Source organism: Gopherus evgoodei, chromosome 1 (assembly GCF_007399415.2).
Source record: "Gopherus evgoodei ecotype Sinaloan lineage chromosome 1, rGopEvg1_v1.p, whole genome shotgun sequence".
Classification (NCBI taxonomy): domain Eukaryota; kingdom Metazoa; phylum Chordata; order Testudines; family Testudinidae; genus Gopherus; species Gopherus evgoodei.
In genome coordinates, this window is record NC_044322.1 from 223,784,714 (window position 1) to 223,808,979 (window position 24,266).

The 24,266-nt window shown below is 47.0% G+C and overlaps 1 protein-coding gene across 1 annotated transcript in view; it reads right to left on the reverse strand.

Moving 5' to 3' along the window:
* The window catches only part of LOC115636912 (antigen WC1.1-like), a 710,101-nt gene that overhangs the window by 603,959 nt on the left and 81,876 nt on the right, over positions 1-24,266 (reverse strand). The window contains exons 13-15 of the mRNA XM_030537633.1: positions 9,656-9,751; positions 8,613-8,696; positions 7,866-7,955 (exon numbers count right to left, since the gene is read on the reverse strand). Of these exons, the coding sequence (XP_030393493.1) occupies positions 7,866-7,955; positions 8,613-8,696; positions 9,656-9,751 (270 nt within the window). The remainder of the gene's footprint in view (positions 1-7,865; positions 7,956-8,612; positions 8,697-9,655; positions 9,752-24,266) is intronic.

Below are 24,266 nucleotides of genomic sequence, written 5' to 3' on the forward strand. Positions count from 1 at the left end.
GCCCAAGCCCACAAGGGTTGGCTCCTCCAGGTCATTGATGTGCATCATGGGGATCAATTTTGGGTTGCCTGACATTTGATTGAGTATGGGGAAAGTCAAGCCGACCCCATTAATTATACTTCATGGTCTGACAATCCCTTCTGATATTTTCTTCTTGCCAATATAGGAAAGAGATCACCCTTCTCAGTGGGCTCTGTAATGACAGAATAGCGGGATTTTAGTCTTCCATGATCTTGGCCTTCAGAGAACAGGATTGGGAGTAAGTGTGGGGACTTATCTGTTGAAGGTGAGGCTACCATTCACCCTGTGGTCTCAGAATGACCATTCCCCTTCTCACTTGCCCTAACTGAATTAGAGGAGGCAAGCACTGCCCTTGCAGGCCAAGCCAGTGGGGCATCAGCCTGAAATAGTTCTCTGCTAGTTTCACTGCTTCTTCCAGTGCCTCTGGACAGTGTCTCTGAACCCATTCACACATGGGCATGGGGAGGGCCCAGCGGAAATACTGGAGAATGACCAGGTCAGATACTTGGCTGCTCGTCCTGGACTCAGGCCTCAACCACTTGCAGCTGATGTCCTTGAGCCTCTGCAGCAGGGTCTGCGGCCATATAGATGAGCTGAATCATTGTTCTCTTAAACAGTGGCAGTAAGACTCTTTGGTTAATTGCAGTCTATAGAATATGGCTGCCCTCATTGTTGGATAGTCACAGGCAGACTGCCAGTTGAGGGCCCTATAAGAGGCTTCACATCCCGTGTCAAGACAAGCAGTGGGCCGATGGTTCATGTCTTGGGGTCCCAACGTGCACAGGTGGTGAGCAACAAAAAGATCTTTAGAAAGGCCTCTGGGTCATCGTCTGGTAACATTTTGGATAACATGGGGTCACTGGGTCAACTTGAACAGTCTGCCCTACCTCCAGCTGGCAGGGGTGGGGCCGTCCTGGTGATCCCCCTCATTGGTGTGTCCAGGTGCTGCAAGTGGGTGGTCCTGTTGTTGAGGTGCAACATGGGCCTCCTCCTGTTGCTGCTGGGTGTCTGCTTGCAGCCTCTTTTGCCATTTGTTGCAACAGCTGTAGTGTCATGACTTGCATCTGCCGCTGCTGCTCCTGGGCTGTATTTTGCTGGTGTAAGGGATCAGCCTGCTGCTTGGCAAATAACCATAGTGCTTCCTCCACCTTGGGCCCCACTGAGCTTCTATATCCATGTTGCAGTTCTGTGGGGATGAGATACAGTGAGAAATCCCACTTCTAGTATCACGTGTGAGAGTTGGTGGACCAGTCCAACGGTACCCCTCCTGGCCAAGCAGGGCATGGCACCAGCTCCCTCAGCTCAGTGGTGTCATAAACAGATAGCTAAGGGTTAATGTTTCTTACACCTGGAAAGAAGTAACCTGAAACACCTGACCAGAGGACCAATCAGGAAACCAGACTTTTTCAAATCTGGGTGGAGGGAAGTTTGTGTCTGAGTTCTTTGTCTTCTGCCTGTATGCTCTCTCGGCTATGAGAGGATTTCTATCTCCTGCCTTTCTAATCTTCTGTTTCCCAGTTGTAAGTACAAAAGATCAGATAGTGATTTATATGGTTTTTTTGTATTTACATGTGTGTAGTTGCTGGAATGTGTTAAATTGTATTCTTTTTGAATAAGGCTGTTTATTCATATTTCTTTTAAGAAATTGACCCTGTATTTGTCACCTTAATACAGAGAGACCATTTTAATGTATTTTTCTTTCTTTTTATATAAAGCTTTCTTTTTAAGACCTGTTGGAGTTTTTCTTTAGTGGGGAACTCCAGGGAATTGAGTCTGTACTCACCAGGGAATTGGTAAGAGGAAGAAGTCAGGGGGAAATCTGTGTGTGTTAGATTTACTAGCCTGACTTTGCATACCCTCTGGGTGAAGAGGGAAGTACTTCTGTTTCCAGGACTGGAAATAGGGAGGGAACACCTGGAGGGGGGGGAAGGGAAATGGTTTATTCCACTTTGTTGTGAGACTCAAGGAATTTGGGTCTTGGGGTCCCCCAGGGAAGGTTTTTTGGGGGGACCAGAGTGCCCCAAAACACTCTAATTTTTTGGGTGGTGGCAGCTTTACCAGGTCCAAGCTGGTAACTAAGTTTGGAGGTTTTCATGCTAACCCCCATATTTTGGACGCTAAGGTCCAAATCTGGGACTAGGTTATGACAAATGGGGCCATTGGTCTATTCCTGGAATCCAGAAATCTGAAAAACCCTCTCAGATCTCAGGTCTGTGAGGGGGTTGGTAGGGGAACCCAGGCCCACCCAGTCCTAACCCTCACAAACTAGACATGCAGGATGAGGGTTTGCCGACTCTGACAGTGCCCTGAGTGCCTTCCTACCTTTCTCCCAGCCTCTACAGGCTCTTCTGTGTGTTGGTCCTTTTGTCTCCTGCTGGGATGTTGTCTCTGGGCTGCTCTTTACCAGTCTGCTGACAGGAATTCCTTTCTCCAGTCTCTTCACTCCTCTAGTAGCCACCTTGCCCTTCGGCTTCTCAGACCTTTTATCCTACCGGCTGCTGTGAGGCTGCCGATCAGCAGTGGCTGGCACTGCCTGTATTACTTTTTGGTTGCTGGGCTAGTGTGGGTTACATACACCGGATGGTAGGCACCTAGGATTCTATTGGAGTCCATTTGGACATGCCCACTTTTCCAAAGACTACAAAATGTAATCTGCCCCTATGAGGTTCAGAAAACCTGATCTCACTGCTTCAGAACATGAGCTCAGACAGATGAACTGAGACCATCCATGGGGCAAACTGAACTGTGCTAAGGCCACTCCAAACTGAACACTTGGGGTTCCAGAATGTGCCATACACAAGGGAGACCCAAACAGCACCTTAATTCAGCTACTGCCATGTGAGCGAGACAGAAATACTTAATGGCCTTGGAGCCTGTGACCTTTTCATAGATTCAGTGGTGGTCAAGAGCCCAGGATCCATGAGAATGGCAACCTCCAGATGTGATCCTGTGTTTACTGCAGATCAGATGGGATTGGTCAGAAACCTTCTTGAGAGTTGTAGGGACAGGGCCTTAGAAAATGCTCTGAGACTCATCACTTTACCCAAGATTTTAGCTGAGTTAGGGTGGTCTGAGCTCTTAACTCTGCCTTAAAGCTTGTTTATTGCCCGTGAAATGTTGGACATTCCCTGCTGCAATGTGAAAGTCACTGAGTTTTTGGTCCATTCTTGGAACTTAACTCTGACCTATTTACTGTCCTGTCTTCATAGTGATAAATAATCACATTAAAAAGGGAAAGAAAATAGGGTGAATTTAAAACTTGTCAGATGAATAAAAATGTTATGTAAAGATTAATTCAAACAAAACTATTGACTGGGCTGGAAAATGCTGCATTTCCTTCCTTGTTCAGTCACAGCAATGGGAAGCAGTTACTTATTTGTGCAACATTCATTGTTTTGTTTCAGTGTTTATGGAAAACACATTTATCCTTAGGGTAACTGTATTAGGGAGATGTGTGTTGAAACAAGTGTTTGAAATATAAAAATTATATTCAATTGAAAAAAATGAATGGTTGTGCTTGTGGACAGGTGAGGATGAAGGTAAACGGTTCAGCTTGTGATTGGATTGTCTACTAGGAATGTAAACAGGCATCTTTTAAAAGCAAATTAACCTTTAGCTACAAGAATACTTAGAGTCATACAACATGAGGGTTGCAGAGACCTCAGGAAGTCACCTAGGCCAATCCCCTGCTCAAAGCAGGATCAACACCAACGAAATGATGGCATCATTTACGTCCTTTTGATTTTTATGTTTTTTTTTCTATATACATTTTTTTTATTATTTAGTAAAATTATTGAATACCTTCAGTTTGATAAATCAACTTATTTATTGAGTAATACATTCTAGAAATAATTTCCATTGTAACTGCCCCTGCTACTCAACATTTATACAGTTACTTTATCATCTATCTATCTAATCACTAACACTAATGAGCAGCTTTAATTTTTCTTGTTTAAGCCTTTCCATTGTAACTGCCCCTGTTCTACTTACAACTTTACTCAATATTTATACACTTAGTCTAGCTTACTAGCTATCGGAGCAGACAGGCACCTGCATACATAAAACATCATTAAATATCGGTAAAGTTGCTCATTAACATAAACTCCAGAAATGAGAAATGAACACATAAAGGATCCATACAGTTTCCCACTAATATGCAGTCTTTCATCATTTACTGCAATTTATGCTGCTGACACAACCTTACCTTTGAACATCCTTCTATCTCTAACTACGATAAGCTATGGGATATATATATAGTATTGTTTTTAAATAGTTTTCTACATAGATAATAAAGATTTCAAACACACATGCAATTATACATGCAAAATAAATATATAACTATAGGTTCCAAAGTTTAGCCTCCCCTCTTGAAGGACACACAGAAAATAATTTAATTTTCCCAGCATAGTCTTCTTGTATCTGTGCAAAGTGTGGGCCATTAATGATGGTCTAGAATGTTGATGGCTCCCATTCATTAGGACAATTGATTGTAAATGGTTCATTTACCTGCAAGCCTTCCTGTGTTCCTGTGAACCAGCCCAGGAAGAATAAAGGCTGGGGTCTCACATGTCACCTGATACTGGAATCCATCTTAAACCTGGTGCTTTTCTATATAGAAGGAGGGGTGTAGACCAAGACAGAAAAAATATTACTGCCTTGTGCCAAATCTATAAAAGAGAGTGGAACAGAATAAAGGAGGCTGCCAGTCATGAGAACACCCCTGCTTTCCACTTAAGATGTGTGCTGTAACCAACAAGGACTGTACCAGGGGAAAGGATTGGGCCCAGAGTAGGGAGGAGTCTAGTCTGTGAAAGAAGCTTATTAGAACAACTCTGAGGCTTCGTCCAGACTACCCGCCGTATTGGCGGGTTAAAATCGATTGCTCGGGGATCGATATATCACTTCTCATCTAGACGCGATATATCGATCCCCGAGCACGCTTATATTGATTCCGGAACTCCATCAACCCCAACGGAGTTGCGGAATCGACAGGGAGAGCCGCGAACATCGATCCTGTGCGGTGAGGACGCGTGAGTACTCCGATCTTAGATATTCGACTTCAGCTACGTTATTCACGTAGCTGAAGTTGCGTATCTAAGATCGATTTCCCCCCGTAGTGTGGACCAGCCCTCAGGGTGAGATTTTACCTGTAATTAGTTTCTTAATGTATTAGGCTTACACTTGTGTGTTTTTGCTTTATTTTGCTTGGTAACTTACTTTGTTCTGTCTGTTATTCCTTGAAACCGCTTATATCCTATATTTTATTCTTAATGAAATCACTTTGGTTTATTATTGAACCCAGAGTAAGTGATTAATACCTCGGGCAGCAAACAGCTGTGCATATCTCTCTATCAGTGATATAGAGGGTGAACAATTTATGAGTTTACCCTATATAAGCTTCGTAAAGAGTAAAACAGATTTATTTGGGGTTTAGATCCCAATGGAAGCTGGGTGTCTAGGTGCTGGAGATAGGAGACCTAATGAGCAGTTTTGGGTTAAAGTGTGCAGGTTTGGGGGCATGGACCAGACCTGGGTCTGTGTTGTAGCAGACTAGCATGTCTGGCTCAACAAGGCAGGGTTCTGGAGTCCCAAGCTGGCAGGGAAAATGGGCTCAGAGGTAATCTCAGCACATCAGGTGACAATTGCAAGGGAATCTCTGTGACCAAACCCGTCACATCAGTCTCCATCTGTCTCCCTGCAGGCCAACATAGAGTCACCCAATAGACCTCATGAGAGAAACATCACGCCTGGAACAGATTTTCAAAAAGGGTTTAATAAGAAAAAGCAAAAATTCACAATGAAGAAATGTTAGGAACAAAAAAGCAGGAAAATTCCAGACTGTCTGATCAATGGGAAATTAGAGGGGAAATCATAGCCCCTATCCCAGTCACACTTATTTCTTGCATTTAAACAAAATTGAAATAGAAAAGCTAATTAAAGTAGTTCCCAGGCAGAGATTGTCTCCAGTACCCCCCATGGCCCAATGAGCATTTGGGAAAGGAAGAGTCTAACCATACAGCATTTACGTCCTCACAGGATAATTGATCTGAACCCAGGCATTCTTATATTGATGTCCTAGAGCTACCATCATCAACATCATCATAACCCGGGTCATGAGGAGTTGGGGACAGGACGTCACTCTCAGCCCCAGAGGCCCCTTCACTTCTTAGCAAGTGCAGATTCCAGCCTGAAAATAGCAAGGTCACATTACAGTCAATGTATCCATTCTCTACCCATGTGAACTCACATAATGGATGGGCAACATACAGCATGGACTATGAATCAGCCCCCACCCACAGTTTTCCTGAGTGGGCCTCTGACAAGTTTAGTCCATTATCTCTCTCTGTTCTTCAAAGAAAACATATGGGAGGAGATTCTGTCTGTGCTGAGACCTCCCTGGTGCAGGAGAAGGGTAGTGGTGGCAGTGAGCTGTTGATGAATCTCTGATAGGCCACTGGGATCTGCTGTAACTCCTGACAGCTGATATAGTCCCTAAGGGACCACATGGTGGTTGGAGAAGGGTGGGGACCCTAATCCATGGGCCTTGCCTGGACATCACAGATCTCACATACCCATGCAATGCTGGTTCTCACATTATTCCCATCAAGACCAAAGAAATGCAGATTTCATCCCAACCCAGTTTCCCCTGAGGTGCAAAGTGGCAGCTCAGCTCTGATCCTATGCTAATGGGGACATTTATATATTGAAGAGAGTGATTTCAAACCTGATGCCAGGCCACTAACTAACCGCACTCCATGGACCTGCTCTTCCCATTACCGCCCAGGGCACTTGTTTGGGGACAGGCACTTTGGCCCCGATCCTGCCAATGGACTCTTGTAACTTAGATGATTTGGACAATTCCACTGAAGTCCGCAAGACTATTCATGTGAGTAAAGTGACAGATGAGATCTAGTATTTGTAGGACCATGGACCTTAATAGGAAATCTTCTTTATTTCTTGATTTAAGTTCATGTAACTCAGGGCGGCCCAAAGGATTCAGGGGGCCCAGGGCAAAGCAAATTCGGGGGCCCCTTCCATAAAAAAAGTTGCAATACTGTAGAATACTATGTTCTTGGGGGGGCCCTGCGGGGCTCGGGGCCTGGGGAAAATTGCCCCACTTGTGCCGCCCCCGGGCAGCCCTGATTTAACTCTGTTTAGTAGAGGTCAGGGTGGGGATACAGCTGGAAGTTTACCAATAACTGTATTTCAGTGCAGTGACACTGACCTCTAGTGGCCAGTAAAGGCTCTTCCAGGTGAGCTGTTCACACACCACTCACCCGTCTGTGACTCCCAGTTCGTGACACTTCCCCTATGGGCCACAGTGACTTCCTGGGCACTTAGTCCAGAACCAGGGTCATCTTCAGTGTCAGAAATTTCTCTAGCATCATCATAACCATCCCCTGGGTCATCTCCAGGCAGGGCAGGGACCTCTGAAATAAAGATGTGAATTAATGGAAATGAGAAGAGGCTTTCCACTGAATAGAGAAATAAGCTACATGCCAGGTGTGGCAAACGAGGGAATTATGTGTATTATTTCTTATGAATGCCACATACACCCCAGTTTAGCTGTTTGATATTATCCTGCCAGACTGCACAGAGAAAATCAAAGGAGGCTATTGGCGGGGAAGCAAACAGGAAACATAAAACTAACAAAGACATGGCTCCTTAAGGGCATGAGGAGAGCTGTGAATTGTGGAATGCATCTCCCTGGCTCCAGCCAGGCTAGTCTGGGTTAATTCTTCCCAGCCCTGAGCTCAGGATCAAAAGGCAGACTAGGGAATGAAGGGGTGGAACAGCAGTAGCCAAGGGGTAAAGTGGTTTCTGGAGGGGGATTCACTGTCCACCTCGACTGTCTGGAGTCTGGGGGACATCGTTCAAGGCAGACTCCTCCACGTTGTCGTAATCCAAACGAGAGCCCCCTGGGTAATCTCCCTCTGGAACAGCAAACACCACACTCAGCTTCCCCTGAACACACCCATTTCCCGAGCAGGTTTTAATTTCCCATTAAAAGCCTGTTGTCTTGGAGTTTGGGCTATTCATCAGTCTGTAGGGGAAGTCACAAGGTGACCCAAAGGAAAAGGGAGAGTCATGGACATTCTGTGAAACAATAATTGTGCCACCTTCATTTCCTCAAAAATAACTACAGCCCCGCCCTGCCCCACAGCATCCAATAGCAACTTTATTATGCCCTTCAATGAGATCAAGATCTATGCTGGCATTCAGCTAATCCTGGACCCGTTGGGAGACAGTAGCTGCCACACCAGAGCTGACCATTGTGAATTGAACTGAACTCTATAAAGACACAGAGTCCTGACTTTATATGGGCTGGATCGTGAATTGGCCTATATGCCGAGGAGACAGGGGGCTAAGATCATGGGGCACAGATCAGGGGTTGTATAGTGACACATGTCAACTGTGGAAGTCACATTCTTTCATACCATGTGAATATTTCTCTGCCCAGTTCCCTGCAGCTCCTCCCCTGGGGGAGAGCACCGTCAACCACACACAGAAAGGATCACGATTTGTTCACATTTCCATCAAGAGTTGGACAAAAATTATTATGTGTCTCTGTACCCACCCCCACCCGTTACCTTGTTCTGATCCACGATCGTTTTCCCCCTCGCTGTCCCCAGTGTAATACTGCAGCTTCGTCACTGAGTCATCTGAATAGGAGACTGGAGAGATGGTAAATGGGATGTTATCACAATGAGAGCAGTGAAACTGGCTGATGGGCAATGTATCCAGGTCCTGGAGCAAGATTTATGGTCTCAGTATATGACTCCTTCAGGAGAAGATGCTGAATTCACAGCGACTGAGTGGTGAGATGCTGACACGGGTTTTCCAAGATAAATATCCATTTTTTTGTGGTAAACGTGGCTTTGAGGTGGATAAAATCAGACTGGGAAGATGCTGGGAACAGCCATACTGACCTCATGAGGCGAGGCAGGGACTGAGTGAGCCTTTAACCATGGGATCCCCTCCTGTGGGTTTCATTTGAATCCTTCTTATTAACTGCGGAGCGTATTTTGAGTCACACTCAAAGTATAAGAATCTGTTTAGAGAGGAATGTTTATCTTCTCCTCCTGAATGTTGCTACTTCATGGCCTGATCCAGCAGAAAATTATGGCTGAGGCTGCTGGTCCAGACCTCGTCAGCCATGACATGACTCCCATTTTGTTATGCAAGACACTCCCCCTCCCCTGCCTCGTTGCCAGATTAGGCCACCCCCTCCCAACCCCTATCATTAGTAGAGAGGACAATGTGCATCTCAGCCTCAGGGCGATGCACTGACCATGCCCAGAGTGCCCCACAATGTGCTAAATAGAGAGCAGCATCTTCCCAACTGATTGACATTGAGTCAAAAGGATATGAACAGCCATTTTCCTGACCCATAACTAATTACCCCCTAAGGCTGCAGAATGTACAGATCGGACCGACTCAGAATGCTGAGTCTGCTAGAGAGGAAACTCATTCATTTCAGCCCAGTAACTGGCTGATCTCTTCACAGACCCAGCATGTGCAGCCATCCAGGACTCACAGGCTTGAACGCTGCAGAAATTGAGCTCTAGGTCAGAGCTTTAGAATGCAGAGTGCAGTAGAGATTTTCTCCCTGTTAGGAATGACACACACAGACCTGAGCGATCAAACATCTCCTGCTTCTTTCTCATCAGGTTATAATCAATCTCCTCGTACACGGCCTCAGAGAAAGGGTCCAAGGATCTTCTGGAGCCTAAAAACAAAGGGGAGGGTTCGCACAGGGTCAGAGAAGCTAGGGATGGGAAACCCTATGAGATCATCCAGCCCCTCCCCCTGGGCCCAGTGCAGGACTGGTCCCTAAAAAACATTCCCACTGCTCTTTCCAGTTAAGATTTCAGCATTGAAGGTGACCATGTCCCTGTCATATTTGTTCTATTGGCTATTTCACTGTCATTAAGTTTATCTTAACATTCAGCCTTAATGGTCCCTACATAAATTTATCCTATTCCTCCTAGTACCCATGCAAAATCATTCCTCTCCTATCCTGGTGCTCACACCTATGGGCAAAATAGTACTTGTACATGTACTGCCTAGAGACTGTGTTGGGAATAATTAGCTAATATTTGTGCAGTGCTTTAAAAATGGAAAGTACTATCTATATATCTTTTTAGGTGACAAATCTGAGGCATTGTCCTAGACTGAGGTGTCATTAGAAAAATTTTGGAATATATTGATGAAGTAAATAGTAATAAGTCACCAGAACCAGATAATATTCACCCAAGAGTCTGAAGGAACTCAAATATGAAATTGCAGAACTACTAACTGTGATATGTAACCTATCAGTTAGATCAGTTTCTGTACCACATGGCTGAAGGATAGCTAAAGTGATACCAATTTTTAAAAAAGGCTCAAGAAGTGATCCCAGCAATTGCAGGCCAGAATCCTAATTTACAGAACCAGGCAAATTAGTTTAAAATACAGTAAAAACAGAATTATCAGATATATAGATGAATACGATTTGTTGAGGAAGAGTAAACATAATTTTGTAAAGAAAAATCATACCTTAACAATCTATTAGTATTCTCTGAGAGGATCAACAAGCATGTGGACAAGGGGGATCCAGTGGATATAGTGTACTTAGATTTTCAGAAAGCATTTGACAAGATCCCTCACCAAAGGCTGTCATGGAATAAGGGGGAAGATCCACTCATGGATCAGTAACTGGTTAGGAAGAAATAAATTGTCAGTTTTCAGAATGGAGAGAGGCAAATAGTGGTGACTCCCAGGGATCTGTACTGGGACTAGTGCTGATTAACATATTAATAAATGCTCTGAAACAAAGGGTAAACAGTGAGGTGGCAAAATTTGCAAATGATACAAAACTACTCCAGATAGTTAAGTCCAAAGCAGACTGCAAAAAATACAATGGGGTCTCACAAAACTGGGTGACTGGGCAACCAATGGCAGATGAAATTCATGTTGATAAATGCAAGGTAATGCACATTGGAAATCATAAGCCCAACTATACATATAAAATGAGGGGGTCTAAGTTAACTGTTACCACTCAAGAAAGAGATATTGGAGTCATTGTGGAAAGTTCTCTGAAACCATTCACTCAGTGTGCAGTGGCTGTCAAAAAAGCTAACAGAATACTGATAATCATTAGGAAAGGGATAGATAATAATACAGAAAATATCATATTGCCTCTATATAAATCCATGGTATGCCTACATTTTGAATACTGCGTGCAGATGTGGTAATCCCATCTCAAAAAAAAAAATATTGGAATTGGAAAATGTTCAGAAAAGGACAACAAAAATGATTAGGGGTATGGAAAAGCTGCCATATGAGTATAAAATCATGACTGGTGAGGAGAAAGTAAATAAGGAAGTGTTATTTACTCTTTCTCATAACACAAGAACTAGGGGTCACCAAATAAAATTAATAGGCAGCAGATTTGAAACAAACAAAAGGAAGTATTTTTTCTTTCAACACATAGTCAATGCTTGTGGAACTCTTTGCCAGAGGATGTTGTGAAGGCCAAGAGTATGATGGAGCTCAAAAAAAGAACTAGATAAATTCGTGGAGGATAGGTCCATCAATGGCTATTAGCCAGGATGGGCAGGAATGGTGTCCTTAGCCTGGGAATGAGCAACAGGGGATGGATCACTTGATGATTACCTATTCTGTTAATTCCCTCTGGGGCACCTGGTATTGGCCGTTGTTCGAAGACAGGATACTGGGCTAGATGGATGTTTCGTCTGACCCAGTATGGCCATACTTATGTTCTTGTGTGATTGCAGGATGCATAAACACATCTGAGCTGTCTTAGATCTAGCTAGCCATATAGCTGTGTCAGCAAACACAGCCGCATGGACTAACTTCCCATGTACCACCTCACCTAGGAGCCTGGGTGCATACTCCAGGGGCTAGCCCACATCACAGCCATGCTGACGCAACTACATTGTTGTTATGCCAGCTAGGTAAAAGCTACCTTGGGTATGTCTACATGTGCTGCAATCACACCTCTCACTGCAGTGTAGATATTCCCTAAATGCCTAGTAGAACTGTCTGATTTCTTTCACCACTATCACCCAAGCTCTTTTGCAGCATTTCTCCTTCCTCATACCCTCCCTCCTGCTGTCTCTCTCTATTTGGGATCTTTCCCTTACATGTATTTTCTTGCACTTTTCTAAATGGAATCTCAACATGTTCTTTTTCTAACAATCCTTGCAGTCACTTTGTATTACTTCCTCTAGAGAGGCAGAGTGGCCTCCTTCCCCACTTGAGTGTGAGGGACCATTACGCTCCCTCTGGTGGGTGGAGCCAAACCTGCCCTGCCCCTCTTGCTGGAATTACCAGGGCAGGACAGGAAGCATAAAGTGAGGGCCTTGCATTTCATTTGAGTGGGAGCCAGGGAACATAAGAACTGCTGCCAGTTTCCTGTAAGGTGACCAGATTAGCAGCATCAGTTACACTGTGAAGCTATGCACAGTGCAAATAGCTATAACTACTGTGTTCGAAGTCTTGGTTGGTTATTTTTTATTGGTTTGTTTTTCTTGTATAAGAAAACTGAGAATCTGAGGAATGCAGAAAATGCTGTAGAAGGGCCTTCCAAACTGATTTTTTATACCTGAGGCTTTTTAATGTTAGAATATAATAATATAAGAACGGCCATACTGGGGCAGACCAAAGGTCCATCCAGGCCAGTATCCTGTCTGCTGGCTAATGCCAGATGCCCCAGAGGAAGTGAACCGAACAGGTAATGACTGATCTCTCTCCTGCCATCCATCTCCACCCTCTGACAAACAGAGGCTAGGGACACCATTTCTTACCCCATCCTGGCTAATAGCCATTAATGGACTTAATCTCCAAGAATTTATCTAGTTCTCTTTTAAACTCTGTTATAGTTCTAGCCTTCACAACCTTCTCAGGTAAGGAGTTCCACAGGATGACTGTGCGCTGTGTGAAGAACTTCCTTTTATTTGTTTTAAACCTGCTGCCCATTAATTTCATTTGTTGGCCCCTAGTTTTTATATTATGAGAACAAGTAAATAACTTTTCCATATTCACTTTCTCCACACCACTTATGTTTTTATAGCCCTCTATCATATCCCCCCTTAGTCTCCTCTTTTCCAGACTGAAAAGTCCTAGCCTCTTTAATCTCTCCTCATATGGGGCCCTTTCCAAACCCCTAATCATTTTATTTATCCTTCTCTGAACCTTTTCTAATGCTAGCATTTCTTTTTTTTTGAGATGAGGACACCACATCCGTACGCAGTATTCAAGACGTGGGCGTACCATAGGTTTATATAAAGGCAATAAAACATTCTCTGTCTTATTCTCTATCCCTTTTTAATGATTCTTAACATCCTGTTTGCTTTTCTGACTGCCGCTACACGCTATGTGGACGTCTTCAGAGAATTATCCATGATGGCACCAAGATCTCTTTCCTGATTAGCTGTAACTAAATTAGCTTCCATCATATTGTATGTATAGTTGGGGTTATTTTTTCCAATGTGCAGTACTTTACATTTATCCACATTAAATTTCATTTGCCATTTTGTTGCCCAATCCCTTAGTTTTGTGAGATCTTTCTGAAGTTCTTCACAGTCTGCTTTGGTCTTAACTATCTTAAGCAGTTTAGTATCATCTGCAAACTTTGCCACCATACTGTTTAACCCTTTCTTCAGATCATTTATGAATAAACTGAATAGGATTGGTCCTACGACTGACCCTTGTTGAACACCACTAGTTACCCCTCTCCATTCTGAAAATTCCTGCCCTCTGTTCCCTGTCTCCAGCCTGCTGCAGAACTCTGGAGCTGGACCTGCACTGAGCAGGATCCTGTCTCGAAAGGAAACCAACCCTGGAGAGAAATTGCAGGGAATGCCATTGGCCAAGTACCCCAACGAGACAAAGAACCCGGGCACTATGGAACCCGTCACTCAGATGCTGGTAGGAAGTAGCCCAAGGAAATTGGACTTTGGTCCCGTTTCACTGTCAAAACCTGAGTCCACATATTTTAGCTGCATCCCTGCTGGCCCAATGGAACAGTCTACCACTGTTAGGGCCCTGAACTAGGACGCAATGAAGTAGGGTGCGCCAAGGTCCCCCCATCTTCTGCTGCCAACCTCATTCCTGGGGTGGCAGCTTCCCACCTTAGGCCAAGAGGTCTGCTGTCTGTCAGAGCCAGGACTTCAAACCTGCCTGTTTGGTGCTCTGCCCTGTCTGAGGGCTTGAATCCCTAGACTGTTTGGTGTTCCCTGCTCTGCCCCATCCAAAGAGCCAGAGCCCCAGTGTTGCATGCCGGGATGCTCTGCAAGGACGAGGCCCACACACACAGGTGAATTAATTGGCTTTAATGAAGGTTAAGTGACACACTCGCAACGGGAACTCCACGCGTTGCTGTCACTAGCTTGGGGAGTCCAATGTCCGAACAGCTCGGTCAGGTGCGAAGTTCAATGCGCAAGCTCTAGCCCTTAGCAAAAGACGGTTACTCACCTTTGTAACTGTTGTTCTTCGAGATGTGTTGCTCATATCCATTCCAGTTAGGTGTGTGCGCCGCGCATGCACATTCGTCGGAAAACTTTTACCCTAGCAACTCAGTGGGCCGGCAGGTCGCCCCCTAGAGTGGCGCCATCATGGCGCTTGATATATAACCCTGCCGGCCCACCCGCTCCTCAGTTCCTTCTTGCCGGCTACTCCAACAGTGGGGAAGGAGGGCGGGTGTGGAATGGATATGAGCAACACATCTCGAAGAACAGTTACAAAGGTGAGTAACCGTCTTTTCTTCTTCGAGTGATTGCTCATATCCATTCCAGTTAGGTGAATCCCAAGCCTTACATAGGCGGTGGGGTCGGAGTGAAATGTGGCAGAATGAAAACTGCTGAGCCAGGGGCTACAGCATCTCTTGACTGTTGAACCAGGGCATACTGCGAAGCAAAGGTATGGACCGAGGACCAATGGAGCTGCGCGACAGATCTCGTGGGTAGGAACACGAGCCAGCAAGGCGGCAGATGAAGCCTGAGCCCTGGTAGAATGCACGGTGATGTGGCTTGGGGAAATATGAGCCAAATCATAACAAGTGTGGATGTCCGCCATCACCCAAGATGAGATCCTCTGAGAGGAAAACAAGCAAGCCCTCCCTTTGGCCCGCTACCGTGACAGAGCTGGGGCACCTTACGAAATGGTTCTGTCAGCACAATATAAATGCGAGCACTCCGCAGATGTCCAAGGAGTGCAATGGTTGTGCCCATTGCGTTGAGCTGTGGGTAACATGAAAGGCCGAAACCACCTTAGGGAGGAAAGCCGGGTGCGGTCATAACTGCACCTTGTCTTTGTGAAACCTAGTGTACGGCGGAACCACCGTAAGAGCTCTGAACTCGGAGACCCGTCTGGCCGATGTAACAGCTACGAGGAAAGTTGTCGTCCAAGACAGGTATAGCAGAGGGCCAGTCGTGAACGGCTCGACTGGGGGAGACATAAGTCTGGTTAAAACTAGGTTGAGGTCCCAGGTTGGGGCTGGGCGGCGCACCCGAGGGTGCAAGCGCTCCAAGCCCTTGAGGGACCTCGAACCCATAGAGCGTGAGAACACGGAACGTCCACCTTAGCCTGGCTGGAAGGTAGAGATGGCTGCTGAGTGTATCCTCAGCGATGATACCGCCAGGTCCTGCCGCTGAAGGCCAGAGGCAGGCCAAATAGAGGGGATCGAGACCTCAGCAGGAGCAAGATCGAGCGTATTGCAGCTGTAGAAGAAACGCTTCCACCTGGCCCGGTACGTTGACCAGGTGGAAGGCTGCCTGTCACCCCGGCTCAGTTACGCAGCAGCCACACTGTGAGGCGAAGAGGCTGCAGGTCCGAGTGACGAAGCCTGTCGTTGCCCTGAGTGATGAGGTCTGGGTGGGGTGGAAGGGTAATTGGGTCTGTTATTGACAGGCCGAGCAACGTGGTATCTCAGTGCTGCCTGGACCACTCTGGAGTGATCATGATGATGCGCGCTCTGCCCCTGCGGAGTTTGAGCAGGACCTAATGAACCAGTGGGAACAGTGGGAAAGCATAATGGAGTTGGCCTTTCCACGGCATCAGGAATGCGTCCAAGATCGATCCCGAGGAGAGACCTTGGAAGGAGCAGAACATCTGGCATTTTCTGCTATCGCGGTGAGCGAACAGGTCTATGTGAGGAAACATCTCCACTTCTGGAAAGCAGAACGCCTCACATGGGGCAGAGTGATCACTCGTAAGACAGGAAAGACCTGCTGAGTCAAAGCGCCAAGACGTTCCGAACGCCTGGGAGAAAGGACGTCACCAGCTCCATCGAGTGGGCCATGCAAAAGACCCGGAAATGGATGGCCTCCTGACAAAAGGGGGGAGGACTATGTCCCTCCCTGGATACTTATGAAGCACATGGCCGTTGTGTTGGCTGTAAACACCGAGATACAACGGCCTCGCAGCTGCCGCTGGAACCCCTGGCACGCCAGGTGGACTACTCTCATTTTTGGGGCATTGATGTGGAATGCCAGCTCCCGAGAAGACCAAAGGCCTTAAGCTCGGAGGTGACCATGAGCACTTGAGCAGAGAGATGATGCGTCTGTCGTCAGGGGCAGTGAGGGCTGGGGCGGATGAAACCGCATCCCTGCCCACACCAGGGAGGGAGTTAGCCACCACTCTAGGGAGCCTAAGGTGCTCGAGGGAACGGTGACTACCATGACCATTGGCTCCCTGTCCGGGTGGTACGCCGAGGTGAGCCGGACTTGGAGAGGACGGAGGCGGAGCTTGGCATGTTTGGTTACAAACTTGCGGGCAACCATGGACCCAGGAGACTGAGACAAGTATGAGCCGAGGTCGTTGGGAAAGCCTGCAGACCTCAGATGATTGTTGCCATCGCCTAAAACCGCAGTTGTGATGAGCAGGCTCCGGCTAGGTAGGAGGCCAGGATAGCCCCTAGGAAGTCCAACCTCTGCGTGGGAACCAGAGTGGATTGCTCTACAGGAATCATCAGGCCCTGACCTGTGAATAAGACCGTGACGATGCCCACGCGCTGAGTGGTTTGTGTCTCAGAGTCTCCTCGGATAAGCGAATCGTCCAGATACAGAAAAACGCATATCCGACATCAGCGAAGGTAGGCGGCGACTATGGCCGTAAACCAGAAGTACTGACAGTTGGCTAGAAAGCGGAGGTATCTCCTGTGCGGAGGGAAGATGGCGTTGCGAAAATACGCGTTCTTCATATCCAGGGCGGTATAGTAGCCCCCAGGAGGCAAGGATGGAATAATGGTTCCCAGGGATACCGTGCGGAACTTCAACCTTATCCTAAACCGGTTGAGTCCGTGCAGGACCAGGAAGGTCTGAGACCTGCGTTTGAGTGGGGGACTAGGGCATAACGGGAGTAAAACCCCTTGCCCCTTTCGTCCGCTGAAGGGGGACAAGGCTGGAGCAAATTAGAGGTGGTACCTATGCTCCATCGTGCGCAGGACCCAGCGATCTGAAATTAACTGGGGCCACGCCAGGAGAAAGCGGGGTTGGGATCCCGGCCTGTGACTGGTACACCGCCCTCAGGCGCACCTTGGAAGGTTCGTCTTTGGTCCCAGTGGTAATTGCGAGGGACCTTGACCTTGGCTCTTTAGGGGTCCTGACGTTCGTCTGCGACCACCTTGGCCTCGCTGTTTGCCAAAGTCCTGTCTCTGGCTAGGCACAGAGTATAGCGGCTGGGGACAGAAAGGCCTGTGTTTGGTCGCTGGCATATGCATGCTGAGAGAGCGCATTAGGACCCTATTGTCCATCAGGCTTCGCAGCCTGGGGCTGTCTTTGCCGCGAAGAGGCCTTTACCAACAAAGGGTAAATCCTGAATGGCATACTGCAGCTCCGGCCGGAGGTTTGAAACCTGAAGCCATGAAATGCACCTCATGGCGACACCAAAGGCCAGAGTCCTGGCTGCAGAGTCTGCTGCGTCCAACGAGGCCTGGAGGGACGCTCTGGGTACCTTCTTTCCCCCGTCCTCCAAGACGGCAGCGAACTCCTGGCGGGAGTTTTGAGGGAGAAACTCCATAAACTAAACTACCTTCACCCAGGTGCTATAATTATCGCAGCTAAGCAAGGCTTGTTGCTTTGCTACCCAGAGCTGCAGGGCCTCTGCAGAGTACACCTGGCGGCCAAGCAGGTTCATTTGCCAAGCCTCTTTCGGTTTCGGGGCTGGCGCCCGCTGGCCATCATATCAGAATCGTGGTCCTGAGCATAAAATCTGCGCATGTGGGATGACACGGATGCGTGTCCGGACGGCCATGGAGGTACTAAAAGAAGGCACAGGCAGAGTCTCTGACTCTATCGGACCTTGCCCAACTCGGCACTGGGGACCGGCACCGGGAGGCGTACCGGTACCTGGAACGAGATCCAGACCCGCAACCAGAACGGTGCCGGGAGGTCGACCGAGATCTCGAGGCTCGGGGAGAGGCTACAGGAGTCAAGGTACCTGCCGCGGTGCCGGGAGTCGGAACGGTGCCGATAGCGGGTCGGCGAACGGGATACCGACCGGTGCAGCGAGTGCGACCAGTACCGATGAGGAAAACAGCACCGGGCCTGTAAGTGGTGTCGGGCGTGCCGACAGGACCTGTAGTGTCTGCGGGACCGTGATCATGAACGGTGCCGCTCTGCTGTGCTGGCAGAGGACGGTCACATGAAGAGACTGTATTACCCGCACCGGCGGTGCCGGGGTCAGGCAGCATCGACTCTGTCATGGCAATGAGATCCCTCGCCGTTGGTAACGTCTCCGGCGTGGAGGGAACAGCAGGCTCAACCACAGTGCATACTGGGGAGCTGTCAGGCACCGGATTCGACGGCCCTCGTGGGACCGGGATCGACGGTACCGAGGTCGTCAGAGCTTCGGTAGGTGTCGGTGCCGGGCGATCCGAGTTAGATGAGCTGTCTGGCTGCGGTGCCGTCGGCACGGAAGCAGCAGGAGCAATAAGCTCAACCACGGCGCGTGCCGGGGAGCTGTCAGGCACCGGATTCGATAGCCCTTGTGGGACTGGAATTGACGGTGCCGACATTGTCGGTGCCTCAGAGGCGTCGGTGCCGGGCAATCCGACTTAGACGAGCCCTCTGGCTGCGGTGCCGTTGGCACGGAAGCAGCAGGAGCAGTAGCTCAACCACGGCGCGTGCTGGGGAGCCGTCAGGCACCGGATTCTACGGCCCTTGTGGGACCGGGATCGACGGTGCCGACGTTGTCGGTGCCGGGCGATCCGACTTAGACGAGCTCTCTGGCTGCGGTGCAGTTGGCACGGAAGCAGCAGGAGCAGTAAGCTCTACCACGGCGCGTGCCGGGGAGCTGTCAGGCACCGGATTCAGTGGCCCTGGGGGACTGGAATCGACGGTGCCGATGTCATCGGTGCCTCTGCAGGTGTCGGTGCCGGGCAATCCGACTTAGACGAGCTCTCTGGCTGCGATGCAGGTGGCACGGAAGCAGCAGGAGCAGGGGGCTCAACCACGGTGCGTGCCGGGGAGCCGTCAGGCACCAGCAGGAATCGTAGGCTTTCTCGACCTCGGAAGAAGGGAGCGGTGCCGAGTCGACATCGGTGCCGGCGACGACCGGTGCCGAAAGCCTTGGTAGTACCGGCGGGGTCCGGTGCCGAGGAGGCGCTTCTGCCAGCCGCTTGATCATCGCTCGGCGCCCAAGGTGGAGGGGTAAGTGAAAGTCCCGCGCCTTTTTGTTCTCGGCTTAAAAGCCTTGCAAATGGGGCACTTAGCTGTCAAGTGGCACTTCAAACAGGAGTCGTGTGGATCTCCCTTCGGCATTGGCTTCTGGCAGGCCGAGCCCATTTTAAAACCCGGTGAGCCGTGCATGGGCTCCAGCACCAGGTTCATGGAAGGGGCTACTTCCTGAACCCCGCTAACTAAACTAACTATGTTAGCAAAGAAAAAACGTATAACTATACATATATATATATAAAAGGATTATAACTGCATAACTATATACGAGAACTATGAGTAACTAGGGAAGTGGAGGTCAGCTAAGTCGCGCTCCACTGTTCCAACGACCAACACGGGCGGTAAGAAGGAACTGAGGAGCGGGTGGGCCGGCAGGGTTATATATCAAGTACCATGATGGCGCCACTCTAGGGGGCGACCTGCCGGCCCACTGAGTTGCTAGGGTAAAAGTTTTCCGACGAATGTGCACGCGCGGCGCACACACCTAACTGGAATGGATATGAGCAATCACTCGAAGAAGAATTATAGCATTATGCTAATAGCATGCAAACTAGCCTTTACATATACAATAAGGGACTTTTCATTAACAATGGCCGCCTCCCCTGGCCTCAGGCCAGGGACTTTCTGCAGACTTTCTGCAGTTCCCCAAAACACCGAGGCTTCCCACACAGGGCAGTTTCAACCGGTTAGAAGCAGCAGCTGCTAGCAACTTCTGTCCGCTAATAACCTCTCCTTGAGAAATCGCAAGCCCTAGCTTAAACCGTAACAATGTCTTCCGGGGTCCCCTACACCCAGACTATGTGTTTGCTGGCTGCCTTAGCCAAGAGTCTTAGGCAACACCTGCTCCCTACTCTGCCCTGCCCTGGGGGCCAGAGGTTCCCTGATAGACCATTAACTGCCAGCTTCCCCAGCCAAGATGCTGTGGACTAAAGACTGCTTATACTCCACCTCACCTAGAGGGCCAGAGCCCTAGACTCTTGAGTGACGGCAGCCCTGAGAGGAGGCTGCGAGCTCTAGACTGCTTACAGATCGGCCCAGCCAGTGGGACCCGAACCTGAGTGCTGCTGCCTGACAGTGAGAAGGAGTGGTTTCAGTGTAGCAGCCGTGTTAGTCTGTATCCGCAAAAAGAATGAGGAGTACTTGTGGCACCTTAGAGACTAACAAATTTACTTACTTGTAAGCTTATGCTCAAATAAATTTGTTAATCTCTAAGGTGCCACAAGTACTCCTCGTTCTTTTTGAGAAGGAGTGGGCTCCCTCCTCACTTGAGAGCAAGGGACCACTGCATTTCCCCTTTGTATTATTTCTTTGTTGTCCCCACTACTCTCAGCTCCTCCCAATTTACTGTCATCTGTACTGGCTACAGAGCTTCCCTGCAAGAGAGGTACACACCAGATGTGTTCACCATAAGATACCTTAATACTCTGTCAGGTATGGCTGAAGTTAGCTTAACAAGGTGTGTTACACACACTGCCACCTAGTGGGTGAACAGTATAATACAGTTTAGCCTTGCATTACATCTCCCCTTTTGAGTGCTACATTCCTACCATTTACAAAATGTATGTTATCATGGTATGTTTGTAGTTTAGCACAGATCAGTCTATTAAGTGTCATATTAGTTTATAGACCTGTCTCTTAGCCATGGATAAAATTTTGCATTTGACTTTTGATACTTTCATATTCTCCTTACTAATGTGTGAACAAAGAATGAAAACACTTTGTGTTGTTTCCAGATGGGGTTTATAGCACAATGAAAAGAAATAAGGAAAGGAGTTAAAGTGTTTCTGGGTATGGTGGTAGTTTAATAATAGGTATAGCTCCAATTATTATCTCCTAAAACTGAAAGGGACCTTGAAAGGTCATTGAGTCCAGCCCCCTGCCTTCACTAGCAGGACCAATTTTTGCCCCAGAAACCTAAGTGGCTCCCCTCAAGGATTGAATTCACAACCCTGGATTTAATAGGCCAATGCTTAAGCCACTGAGCTATCCCTCTATATACAAGCATGAGCTTGAAGACTGCCTCAACCCTTATCTCAAGGCAAGGTCAAGCAACGAAATGAAAGGGACAAAGGGTGGTGATGGGGAACCATAAGAAACACTAAAAAGACAGAGAAAAGGTGACCCTGGTCGAAACCTAACCTTACTCTTTACCCCTCCCATAGGGTACAAAAGAGGTGGTACCAAAGTCCCCATACTCACGATCCTCTAAAACGGAACATGACCATAAATTGTAAGGGGTGGGACCAAGGCCTTGCACTATAGGTATAATTAAGCCAGCTAAAAAAAAGAAGGTGGGAAAAAGGACAGGGAAATCTTTGTGGTGTACAGAGCTATGGATATGCTTGCTTGATTAACCCCAATGAACATTGAATTCCCTGAATTTGGACTATGGGCTTTGCTTTCTGTTTGCATGATATGAACCAAGAGAGGGGCAAGGGAAAAAGCTCTAACATCTCTCAGTCGTACTAGTTTTCTAATTACCCAACCCAAACAAGTAACAACTTGGTCATCTGGATTTCCATCAGTAGCAATGACTGCCTGAGGCCTGTTTGGAATCTCTGAGTTTTCTTCCTCTTCCTCTGCATCTGCCATTTGTAGAGTTTGCTCTGTTGATTCTTCTTTCTGAGGTACACTGTATGCGCCAGCATTTTATCTTGAGTTTATTTGTACTGGGTCTCCTTTCAAATATCCTTCTGCCAAGTTCTTCCACTTTTCTCATTAGGCCCATCATGGCTGCCACACTGAGGTGGAGAATGCCATTCGCCTTTGATCCTTTGATCACATGCACTCCAAATGAGAAGTTTTTGTCTTTGAAAGATATTTTTGTGGTGAACTGTCCTATGCAATTCAGAATGCCTCCAGGGCTAGTCAGAGCTGCATCAGGTGACTTCAGCTCTGGGAGGGACTGAAGATAATTGTAAGGCCCTTCTGAGATGACTGCTACATCTGCTCCTAAGTGAATTTTAAAGTCAATAATGTTTCTCTGTATGATCAGTTTCAGGCTCTGTATCATAATACATGATAGATCCCAGAAAAAATGGTTCTTGATTGTCGGTAATATAAATCAGTGCATTTACTGCGTATCACTGTGTTTATGTGGCAAACAACTGCAAAATGTCCATGTTTTGTGCATTTTAATATATCCTGAGTGTCTGAGTAGTATTTGTTCCTCATAGCCAGGGGGTTCTCCCTCTTTACTTCACCAGTTTTATAGTATTAACTTGTTGCACTTATGCTGTGTTTTTTAACAGCTTCTAAGCTAGATTCTTGTTTGGCAAATTGCTCTGGGTTTTGCTGTCTCATCAGCTAGATTGCTTTGCCATTTGAATAGCAGTTTGTACGGTGAAGTCTGTTTTTAATTGTAGCTGCTGTGAAGGACTTTTATCGTTTAACCCAATAACCAGTCTCTCTCTGATATTTTCATGTTTCCAACTCCAGAATCACAGTTTTCAGCCAAGATACGCAGAGCTATAATAAATTATTCAACATTTTCCCCTAGTCCTTGAATTCTCTGGTGAAAACATGCTCTTTCATAAACCACATTTCTCTGAGGGCACAGTAGAACCTCAGAATTACAAACACCTTGGAATGGAGGTTGTTCATAATCGAAACATTCGTAACTTGGAAGAAAATGTTATAGTTGTTCTTTCAAAAGTTTACAACTGAACATTGACTTAATACAGCTTTGAAACTTTACTATTCAGAAGAAAAATGCTGCTTTTAACCATCTTAATTTAAATGAAACAAACACAGAAACAGTTTTCTTACCTTGTCAAATCTTTTTTTAATCTTTCCCTGTAATTTTTTAGTTTTTTACATTTAAGACAGTATTGTACTGTATTTGTTTTTGGGTTTTTTTGGTCTCTGGTGCTGCCTGGTTGCATACTTCCAGTTCCAAATGAGGTGTGTGGTTCACTGGTCAGTTCTGTAACTTTGAGCTTCCAGTGTATAAAGTATACATCAAACATAGCCAGAACCCTTCCATATTCATCTTTGTGACTGTCCGCAGGAAAATAAAAGAATTTAAAGAAATGCTCTGCTTGCTTCCAAAGAGCACAAAGTAAACACCATACCTGTATATCTTCAGTTTCCTTATGGAGTTTTGTAGCAATTTGAAATCTTGCAAAATGCTGCTTCTAGTCTCTTAGTTGTGAAGGTCTGTGAAAGCTGAAGTTCTCTTAGGCAATGAAGAGGGAGATGTTGATGAAATTCTCCAACCTGTGTTGCTTTTTTTTTCTCTCTGCAGCCTACATTGCTCCTTCTTCTGTCTGCAACTTCTGTTGCTCTCTTCCTTCTGTTTTTTTCTTCTCTTCTGGCGCTGCTTAACTTCAGGCACCATGTCACATACACCTTGTACATGGTAGGTTGCTATTAGCATGTCAGGTTTCTGTACCAGATATGGAATGGCTACAGAGCTTTCTTCCCAGAGAAATACTCACCAGATGTGTTCACAGTAAGATTCCTTAATGCTCTGCCAGGCATGGCTGAGGATAACTAAAATAAGTTGTTACATGAAATGTCACTTTGTGGCTGAACAGTATAATACAACTTAACCTTCCATTATAC